At 38.1% G+C, this 11642-nt stretch overlaps 1 protein-coding gene across 1 annotated transcript; it reads right to left on the bottom strand.

Moving 5' to 3' along the window:
- Nucleotides 1-244: 244 nt before the first annotated feature.
- On the bottom strand, nucleotides 245-1760 carry LOC145013378 (signal peptidase complex subunit 1-like). Its single transcript, XM_078972169.1, has 2 exons — nucleotides 1667-1760; nucleotides 245-699 (listed from the first exon to the last, which is right to left on the bottom strand). Exon 2 carries the CDS (start codon nucleotides 697-699, stop codon nucleotides 418-420), a length of 282 nt encoding a protein of 93 aa, XP_078828295.1. The 5' UTR covers nucleotides 1667-1760; the 3' UTR covers nucleotides 245-417.
- Nucleotides 1761-11642: the final 9882 nt, after the last annotated feature.

Raw genomic sequence — 11642 nt, 5'->3', positions numbered from 1 at the left:
AGACCTTCATGCTATCATTAGGAAAATTACTTTTTCTTTCCCTTGTACCTTTATTCCAAATACGTGACGTCACGGAAACGCCCAATAAGCAAATTCACAAAATTCAAATTCGTAGAGGACCCATTATGCTTCAAAATTATATGACAAATATAAAAATGAGAGATTTTATAGTCCAAGATTTAGAAAAAGACTGAAAATAATTTACTGTGATTGTATGAAAAAAAAAAAAAAAAAATACTAAAGATGATCAAATTCAATTCCTCTACTCATTTAAAATATTTTTCATCAATTTTCTAGCCGATGCATAATATCTATTATATCATTTATCAAGCTAAACATTAAAAACACAACCAAATCCAAAAAAAAACACAATTTTCATTTCAATATGACCCAATTATGATATAAAATAGCCATAGCCTATTTCTTGGTTGGCTTCTTCTTTGAAACCGAAGTCACAGCCCCCTGTGGTTTTGGATGCTTTTCAGCTTCACTCGGATCCAACCATTTGAGAGGATGTTTGTTAAAAAAAGGCCAATTTGGAATTGTAATCAAAGTTGTCAACACCACTCCCCCAGCATACACAAACAACATCAGTTGAAATGAACCCAAAACATAACCTGTTATAAATGCTGCAACTGCAAATACCACAAGCAGTATCTGCATCAATTGCTCTGCTAGTTTCTGTCCTTGCCAATCCATCTATTTACCCGAGGGTATTATCGGAATATAAAAAATATATTATCATTAGTTTTTAAAAATTCAAAGATTGCAATAACACAACAAAAGTATGAAGATGCTACAGTCGTCCAATCAATAGATATGATTATTTATCTAATATATAGCAATGTCATCTATATTAAAAAGAATTTTCACTACTATAATTGGGTAGAGCTTTCAAGGGATAATTTCCCCATAAGAAAAAAAAAAATTAGAAGTAGAATGTTATAAATAGGTAATTTTTTTTTTGAAGTATAATGTCCTAATAAGAAAAATAAATAAAATACAATTCTATAATAGGAGAAAATGAAAGTAGAATGCCATAATACGAATATTGTAATTTTGAAGTTTCTGTAGGATTATCTCAAAATGGAAATTCTTGCAGTTTTCAATGGGATCAACAACAGAAAAAGAGTCGTTTTCATCAAGAGAATAAGTGAAAAAAAAAAAAAAAAACCCATAATTTCTGGACCACTGATAACCCTAGAAAACCTAGGGTTTCATTTGACACGAAACTTACAATTTAACACCATCAGCTATCAAGCACACGCATTTAGCTTTTAGATTTGTCGTTTTATTTCGATCTTCAACGGTAAATTCATTTTACCAATTTTGTACATGTAATTGAAATCAGAGTCAATCAACTACAAATCCCTAAGCAAAAGGACAATCATAAGGTGAAATCGAACACAGTGAGCGCAATCGATTATCAATTACCCTACAAAAGCACCTTAAAATCTCTGATCAGAGATCAACTCAAAAAAAAAACACGGAATTTATCCGGACAAAAAATTCAGTTCAGAACAACCTATAAACAAGGAGTATCAGAAATATCGACAAAACTGAGATCTACAAGTTATGGAGTACAAAAAGTGCCGATCGTGTACGAACAACACTGAATTCAAATAAAATAAAATCATGTAACAAATGAGAGAGATAGAGGACGAACCGTGAAGGCCGACGGCGAGTGAATGTAGGCGTTTGGTTTGTTCAAGAGTAGAATCGCACGGAAAACAGTCCCATATATGTACACTGACGAATTGTGTGAGATTGTGACTATTTTTATATGTTACACAAACGGCCCTTGTACTTCATGTAAACTTGTAGAAAGCATCCCCTAAAGTTTTTGCAACTCTTTTATCCACAAGTTTTGTAAATAAGACATGTTATCCCGAGCTAAAAAGTTGAATGGTTGGTGTAAACACTTGTATTAGGACATACTACAGGTCTTTAACTCTACGAAAACTCAAGACCAGTCTAACTCCTTTATGTCGGTTTGTATGTCCATGAGTGTTTTCGGTGTTACTGTATGCAAGAATAACAATAATAGCAACACCGCACCCAATAACAACAACAAACCATGAATTAAAAGAGGTTGGAGGAAGGTAGATGTTGTTATGCATGCTTCCACTTGGGTAATAGTATCACATAAATGCCCTTATGCATATCATGTAGAGAAGCAACTATGCGAACGGTATAACAAATAAGACATGTATAAATGACATAAGCTACTTTACTACAACCCTCATATATGAAGTCATGTTCTTGTAAAGAGACAATGTATTCATGTATAACATCACACTGCATTCACACTTCCTTCGTGGTCATACTCTCCTTCTTTCCATTGATTGTAATTGAATCCACCCTTTTAATTCTTATCGTTGGTAGCTTCCTTTAGACATGCCCACACCACCTCAATATACATTCCTTTGATTTTTCACTAATTGATCTGAGGCCACTTCCGAGGAATTCCTGATTATCTATTTTGTATTTTATCCTAATTGATTGTAACGTTCCAAAAATCATGAAAAAAAATTCATTTTTGTAAACCATTTTTCACAAACCATGATATAATAAACTATTGTTTTCACAACAAATCCATAAAATCAGAGTATCAAAAATCTCAAAACATATATCAATAGGAGGATGTATACGATCATGCCTTCATCTTGCCCCGATCATCTGATGTACCTTAAACCATGAAACCAACAATTGTAAGCCAAAGTTTAATGAGTTTCCCCAATATACCTGATAGTTTCATTTTATTTATGTCTTTTTATAGTTTATTTTAGCATAATTCATTCATAATTTAGTTAATCTTCATGCATATTTTCCCTTTTGTTATTTTATGATTATTTCGGGTACTTTCTAGTTTCGTGAGTGTAATTGCAGATTTTAAGGAGACTAGCGGATTGGGATCTTTGGGAAGCAAATGGACTTGGAGGACAATGGAAGATAATGGGCTAGAAGATTAATGGAGATTATGAAAATTATGGGCTTGTTGATCATTTGAAGGCTTAGAGAAAATGAACTTTGAATTTGCAAGAAACATACGAATATTCGAGCGTGTAGAGATTATTGATCGGGCGAGTGCACGAGCTATGAGTGATTTGGAGAGACCAAATTGGGCTTAAAATGAAGAGAACTTGAATAAAAATGGATTGTGAGTTGATTGGACTCGATCTGGGCCAGTGGGATATGCTTTGGAGACCCAAAACTCAAAGAAGCCTGCATCAGACACCACCTGCGCAGAGTTGGGCAGCCGCACACAGACGTGCATGGGCATTTTCGGAATTCCATATTGAGAACTATTTGAGGAAGGTTGGTGTTCATCTTTTGCACACTTTTACACAGTCAAAATTTGTTTCTATGGAGATTTTGGAGCATTTGGAAGGCCAAGAACACATCAAAAACATCATCTTTTTGCTCTTGATCTTGATAGATGTTTGGTATAATCTACTCTTATTTTGTTCTCTTGAGTTTAGCCATGTTAGGCTAAACTAATAGTGGTTGACTTTAGTGAAATCACTTGAATGTTAAAAAACTCCATGAACTTGTTCTTGAATCTTTATGATAATGTTTTATGTTTTAACATCTTCTTGCTACTTGTATGTTTTTATTCATGAGCTTAAGTAATGTTTTAACATTTTCTAGCCTCGACAACCACTAATACCCTACAAAACACATATATAGTGCATGCATACAAGGCCTACAAAACAAGGTTGGACTGCCACCTGAGCCTTCAGCGATAAGTTGGACCGCTCTTGAGCCTACAACATAAGCTAGACCACTCCCTTGGGCTTATAGTATCAACTGGACCGCTCAGGTATCTTGGCCTTCAGCATAAAGTAGAATCGCCTCAACCTAACCACATAATGTCAACGTATACAACCAATAATCAATAACCAGCCATACAAGTAATCATACAGGTCTGTCAATCTAACAGATCACTAAAGCATAGCAACATCTTATACACAATGATACATAACAAATCTAGTGGGCTGGCCTTGGTGGTTTCGACCCACGAATATAGTGAGAGAACTCACATCAAAGTCTAGAAGGTAGTTGAACTTATTACAAATCCAAACACATGCTCTACAAGTCACCTATACAACAAACGTGGACCAAGTCTTAATTTATAACTCAAAATGTTCCCTTTGACCTAAAGTCAAACTTGGTCAAAGTCAACGGTCAACGGTCAATGTAACATCCCGATATCAGGTATTTTTATTATTTCTTGCATCTTTATCGAAATTGGCACATTTGGTCCCTTGAAGAAAAGGTTTGCGATTTTGGTTGTACGCAAGGCGTACGTTAGAGTACGCACATCGTACTCATGCAACATGAAAATCGAAGATGATCAGCTAGTACGTTGGGCGTACATTTGGTACGCTAGGCGTACTAGCGCAGACTTCAAACCCTAATTTTAAGGTTTGCTCCCTATTTAAAGAACATGATGTCCCCATTAGATCATCCTTATCAGCCACCAAACCCTCCCTAAACCCTAATTTCAAGTTGAGTTGCTTGTTTGAGTTTTTGCAAGCTTTTTGAGTGTTCTTGGTGCTTGTATTGGAAGAAGGAGACTAGAGAAGTAAGAGTGGGTGCTAGAAAGCTTGTAGATCTAGAAAAATTTCCTCTTTGTGCATCATTTTCAGGTATAAAGTCTATACCTTGGCAAGCTTTTCATTAGATCTTCATGGTTGAAGTTTTATGAACTGTTGTTCCCAAGATTGGACCTTTATGAGTTTGGAGCACTCTAGGGAATTATAGTTGTCCTTTCATGCATTTTAGGGCCTATAGACTCATAAAAATGATTGCTTAATCATTCCCTTTTGCTCATACATGAGTAAAGTAGCTTAGAGTGTATTAGAAGTTAAATATTGTTGCATTAGGACTTTTCTAGCCATGTAAAGGCTTAATGTCGATGACTGGTGGGTTAAGACACCTTAGAATGGTCGGATCTGAGGTTAGGTTAGTTGTCTTAAGGGATTAAGACATAAAGTTTGTAAAAGTAGAGGCAAACAGAGTACGCCGAGCGTACTCCTAGCTACACCCTCAATGGGTTCTGATTGCGTTGTACACCCCGCGTAAAAAAGAATACGCCCAACGTACGCGTTGGACAGTTGACTTCGTTGACTTTTGACCTTTGGTCAAGATTTAGGGTTTTGGACCATGAGAAGGGAAAAATAATCTTTTTGCCCTTACAAAATTAGTTGTAGGATTTGGACTCACGGGTTGAGTTTTGGACCTTAACTATTAATTAGGGTTAATTATTTTGTTGATTAGGGGGAGTCTAGATCTGGTAGTTCGAGTGTAAGATTTACTTGTCGTATGTATCAGGTGAGTCTCCTCACTTATTCTCACCTGTGTAGTAGAATAGTTATATATGTGATTACGAGTTGGGTCTAGCTGTTATTATTATGTTATGTTGTTTATATGTGACTGAGACCGCTGATAGTCTCCAAGGTTGCTGATAACCCACATGGCATGTTGTTAGCCCACTGGGACTGTTGATAGTCCCCAGGGTTGCTGATAATCTATAGTTATTTATTTATGTTGTGTTGTATGTGGTATCTTGGGGAACTCACTAAGATTCGTGTGTAACATCCCAAAACTCATAACCAAAAATTTCATTTTTAAATAAGTAATTATAAAAAAAAACGAGTAGTCTGAAACATCAATAGTGCCAATCCATATCAAAACCAGTGTGTCAATTAACCAAAACATGCCATAGAAAATATTATCAGAGTACAACTCCCAAATATCTCATATGCGGAAAATCATAGTGTGATGCGCTGCGATCATGTCGGCTCCTTTCCTTTTGAAGAAGAAGTATCTGAAACCAAAACGGAAAACTGTAAGCACGAAGCTTAGTGAGTTCCTCCATCATACCACATACCATACAATAAACGTATTGTCAGGCATATCTGGATGCCCGACCTACCCTGCTGAACATACCTGGGTGCTTAACCTACCCATGTCAGGCATACTGGGGTGCCAGACCTACCCTTTCCAGACATACCTGGGTGCCCGACCAACCCATGTCAGGCATATATGGGTGCCCGACCAACCCATGTCAGGGATATCTGGGTTCCCGACATACCCTCCAATTTATTTCAACCGGTTACAGGGTCTATTTCACTCCTACCACTACCACATGATATCATATCATAAACATACTGTCAGGCATATCTTGGTGCCCGACCTACCCTCCAGTTTATTTCAACCGGTTACGGGGCCTACTTCACCCCTCCCACCACTACCACATAATAACATAGCATACAAGCACATAAATCTCACTAGATATTGGCATACCAAAAAATCATCTCTACTATAAGCAACTACTAGTGGGTCGGCATTGGTGCCTTCGACCCATGCATCTAGGAAGGGTAACTCACCTCACACTACTGAAGATTACTGCAAGAAATACTTAGCTGCTGTTCAGGCAACTCATCGAGCTATCAATACCAAATGTCACCCAATTAGCAAATGGGTCCCAACCCATGATCCATAATCCATGCTTGGGGTAAAATGACCATTTTACCCCTGGCCCAACAAGAATCATAATGAAGGCCTAAGCCCAAAACTCCAAAATCCATAAAAGCCCACTAATGGCCTAATTTTCCAAATTGGGCCCAAACCCTTGCATGGGCCTTACCCTAAAGCCCAATAACTTATTCCCAATCCAAACATACCTCCTTAGCTGGTCCAACTATCCACAAACCCAAAAATAGCCCAACCCGAAATGACCCACAAGGCCCAATCCATCATGGACCTAACCCAAGAAGGACCAATATCGAAAAAGGCCTGAAATACTGAATGGTCAACCCTAGTCAACTCCTGGTCCAAGGTCCAAACCCCAAAAATTCAATCAATCCAAGAAAGCCCAACCTGGTCGAGTACTCCCTGCGTACTCATCTAGTATGCTAAGTGTACACCTGTTGGGGATAGTATGGGCCACGTACCATGGGTACGCCTAACGTACTCCCCTGTACTCCAAAGTTCTCCAATAAGCACTTAATCACTTCATCCCTTGCTCTAACTCCCTAGTCCGACTCCTAAAGGTGACTTTTCAAGTAAAGTTGGCAACTTTATTAACATGCATGGCTTAATGGGACTCTAGAGCTCAAAAGAGCTTAATGGATTGTCTTAATTCATGATTGAACTCATACTCTCCACAAAGCTTGCACCTTTATGAGAGAAGGAACCTTAGAATGTCGAGATCTACAAGATTGAGCCTTTAAAACGACCCTAGCTCACCAAGACCAAGCAAAAGGGACTAAAATGTCCAAAAACCAGCCCAAAGTAGATCTATGAAATTAATAGCCAAGATAGAGACTTTATACATTGAAAGTATTGAAATGGAGATGTTAGCACTGGATCTCCAAGCTCTTCTCCAGAGTTGAAGTCTTCCACCTCCTTATCATCTTGCACAAACCACTAGAAGCCTTCTTTCAAGCTCCAAGCTTCATCCAAGGCAATCTAGGGTTTTATGTACGTAAGAAGGAGTGGTGGCTGACTTAAAATGACCTAAGGAGTCGTATAATGTTGCTTATATAGGGTAGGAACCCCGAAATTAGGGTTTTGGTCTGAAGGGAGTACGCCCCGCATACCCCTTAGTATGCCCGATGTACTCAAGAACCACCCGTGACCATTCATCTTTATACGTTGGGCGTACCCAGCTAAACGCGCATGCATCCTTGCATGCATGGGACTGATTTCCAAGCTTTTCCATCCAAGGTCCAATTCTGTCAATAACTTCAAAATGCCATAACTCACTCATCCTAGGTCTGTTTCCAGCAAAACTTATATCTACGAAAAGGTGGAGAGAAGCCCTACACTCCCAACAATATCCCCAACCCTTAAAACCTTCCGGAAAAAAACCTAAAACCCATAAAATACTGAGATATCAATTTACAGACATACCCTTGGCTTCCGAAGACACAATCGAATACATGGATCACTTAAACGATGGCAACTACATCCGAATTGGGCTAAATTCTTCCTTTCCCAAAGCCCTAAACCCCATGACAACTGATGATTGTGATGCAACCCCAAGCAATAAGGCAAATCTGAAACCGAGTGTTACCACTCTCCCCCACTTAACTTAGATTTCGTCCTCGAAATCGCTCCTTACTAACACTTATATCGAAACAACAATATGAGGAATGCAAACGAAGATTCAGCACATAAGACAACCTTCCCGAGACAACCAAAATCCCAACCAAAATTCCATCCCGAAGAAAAGCAAACCCTAAGCTCCCACAAGGCCACTTTTACCTTTCCAAGCCCTGAAATCAACATTAGTTTGACTTCCTGATAGACTGCCCATGCCATAACATTACCAAACCAAGACTTTTACTAAGTAGCAGACCAAACATACACTTCTAACCCTAATCATATTGACACAACTTCCGATATACAAGTCATTGACCCAAAGCAGCTGCAGAACACTTATACTTGGTAGAAGGCTCAGATAATCCTTCGAATGGAAGATACATCCCTGCAACGGTTAGACTCAGACGAGAGCTATGCAACAGGGTCAAATCAATTACTCTGAGATTATGTAATCCCGTTGTGAGTGGTTTTGTATTATCCCAAGCAACCAATTACTCCATCCATACATGAAATCCTAAAAACACTAATGCTGCCCGGAACATCGAAACTACCCGAAACACTGAACTGTTCGAAACAGTATGCTGCCTCCTGGCTGCTTTTTCAAAATCCATCGAGACCTCCCTGGTCTCAATTTATTTGCCGGTCATCATCGATATCGAGTTCCAGCCTGGTTGCTGAGCCAAAATACTCACACACACATTTCTCCACATCACTTTCGAACGAAATCCTCATTTTTCATTAGTTGCCATTAGTTATCTTGCCACTGTGGCTCTAACGACCTTCTGACCCAACTGATTGGGTCCATTCGTCGAATGCTAACAACATCAAATCCAAGGATAAAAGTGATTTCTACATGACCAAAGGTAGCCTTATATCACAAACGACCTTATGCGGTTCATCGCTTCCTTGATCCCATGACTGCAGTGGTGTTCCTACAGTCTTATCACTGGCTAAAACAGGTCTAATCCATCTCGGTAAACCCGTATCCCAATTCGTGGGTTTACCATGCCCTTATTGTTGTACTAGAACTGGTGGGTGCTACAGTTCTTTTTGCGATCTAACAACAATCTAATGTTATCTACCAATCTAGAGAATGCTATGGCTACCCCCATAGTCTTACCACACTCTAGCCCTATTTGACAACCTTGTTCTTTAGTGCGTAGTAGTGGGCTAGGGTTAGATTTGAATGATTGTTGTTACTCGTCAGAGATGACGAGGAATATTATTTCCTTTCATGGTTTGTACAGACAAGTCTTTAGATTTTTGTTTAATAATGAAATTGGTTCTATTAATACTTATTATAACGTTTTATTTTATTTTGAAGCATTGCCTTGTAATGGTGTATATGAAACTGTCATGGTTGTAGATAACTTAGGGAATAATGTGTTGCATATTTATTCATCTAATGGTATAGACAAGGAATGCTTGTGGCATTGTCCTCTTGGACATGTCAACAAGAAGCTCATAGCCCAACTCTAAAAGGATGGAGTGTTGGAGTCATTAGACCTAAATTTGGATGACACATGCGAATCTTGTTTACTTGGAAAATAACTAAATCACCTTTCAATGGTACTTGTGAAAGAGGTGGGGAATTGTTGGATCTTATACACACAGATGTGTGTGGGCCCTACAGATCCACCACAAGGAATGCAAATCGCTTCTATGTGACTTTTATTGATGATTATAGCAGATATGGATATAACTACTTAATCAAACATAAGTCAAAAACCTTTGAAAAGTTCAAAGAGTTTAAGCAAGAAGTGGAGAATCAATTGGGTAGGAAGATAAAGATGCTCAGATTTGATAAAGGTGGCGAGTATCTTATTATCGAGTTCCACGACTATCTTAAGGAATGTTGGATTGTTTCACAATTGACGCCACCTAGGACACCACAGCTTAATGGTGTGGCTGAGAGGCGCAATCGAAACCTGTTGGACATGGTTCGTTCCATGATGATTCGAGCTTCACTACCAATCTCATTTTAGGGGCATGTCTTAGAGACTTTCGCCCATATCCTTAATCTAGACCCAACTAAGTGATGGATTCTAGCCATATGAACATTCCTATGTGCACATGCAAACCATAATGCTTGGATCTAGGTTTCTCTAATTAAATATGCATTGAATCCAAGACTTCTAATGGCTAATAAGGTATAAGAACAATACAAAATCAGAGTTAGAAGTTTACCTTGAAACACTTGTTTGATCTTCTTGTTCTTGGAGCTCTAGAGTCACAAATGTCACTCCTCTAATGGATTACAAACACCAACTAGCAAGAAGGATGATTTGAGAAAGAGGAAGGAGGACAAAAATCGGCTAGGGTTCTTCCAAAGACACAAGTGTCGATTTCCCCACCCCAAGAGGTCTATTTATACTTGTAAGGCTCCTAAGGTTTCACCCTTAAACCCTAATTGAATAACTTAAGCCCTAAGCAATCCCAATCCTTTCCATGATAAGCCTTGGACGATTTTATGGCTATCCTTAGCCCTAGAAATCGTCCACCCCTTATCAATAAAGGATATATAGCCCAAAGTGTAACTATCAAACAATTGACAGTTTATACCCTCTTATTTAATTAATCTCTTTAAGTCACCAAATTAATTCCTAATTAATTTATAACTTATATTAATCAAATAATAATATTATTATTCCTAATATATTATTCTCATAATATATTAATAATATTTATTCTCTCATAATAAATCACCCTGTCAAGTTGCTTTGGTGAAGGCAACCCAAAAGGACCATGCACAATCGGGTCAAATACTTGCCTAATATAGTTGCAACCTTAGACACTATTCCAACAGTCTCCCACTTGGATAAGTCTAGTAACTATATGCACAAGTACAATCCGGTTTGCAATCGTAGCTCTCAAAGACGCTGTCAAACTCTGATCTAATCAATCTTGTCCTTTAGATAAGGGATCGTACAGTCCTCTGTTAGATATCATGCTGACAATTCTATGGAATAATTAGTCTAGCATTTGGTTTCTCGATCTCCGATTTATTTGACATAGAACTTAATCGAACACATCAATTCAGTTCTGACCGGGCCCGACACATAAGTCAAATCAAATCATCGAGCGGCCGAGATATCGCTTTTACCCTCTTAGGATAAAAGTTACAGATAAACTTCGACTTATATGCATTTACTTATTCATTAATCAACTATACACAACAATGCGTTTTATAACACCGAGTTACTAATGCGTTTTCGCATTATCAATGTACAATCAATTAACAAATAACAAACCATATATCTAGGTTTTAAGACTATATGATATTATCGTCTTGCGATCACCTTTTATATCACATTCCATAAGGTGATTCCAGCAAGCGCGGGTTTGTTCCAATGCTCAAAACCAGTTCATAAGCACTCATGAACGTTGCAGGAATCTTTTGCTATGTCTAATACCATTTAGACAATCTACACACCAATTCATGACAATCTTCATTCATATCTACTTCCGACATATGAACGATTGTGGACAATTTGAATAATTCGATTATTCCTAATAAACTCAATTAT

Source organism: Lactuca saligna, chromosome 8, assembly GCF_052625555.1.
Source record: "Lactuca saligna cultivar CGN05327 chromosome 8, ASM5262555v1, whole genome shotgun sequence".
Classification (NCBI taxonomy): domain Eukaryota; kingdom Viridiplantae; phylum Streptophyta; class Magnoliopsida; order Asterales; family Asteraceae; genus Lactuca; species Lactuca saligna.
The sequence above is the reverse complement of the archived record's forward strand: the minus strand, read 5'-3'. Positions and strand labels throughout refer to the sequence as shown.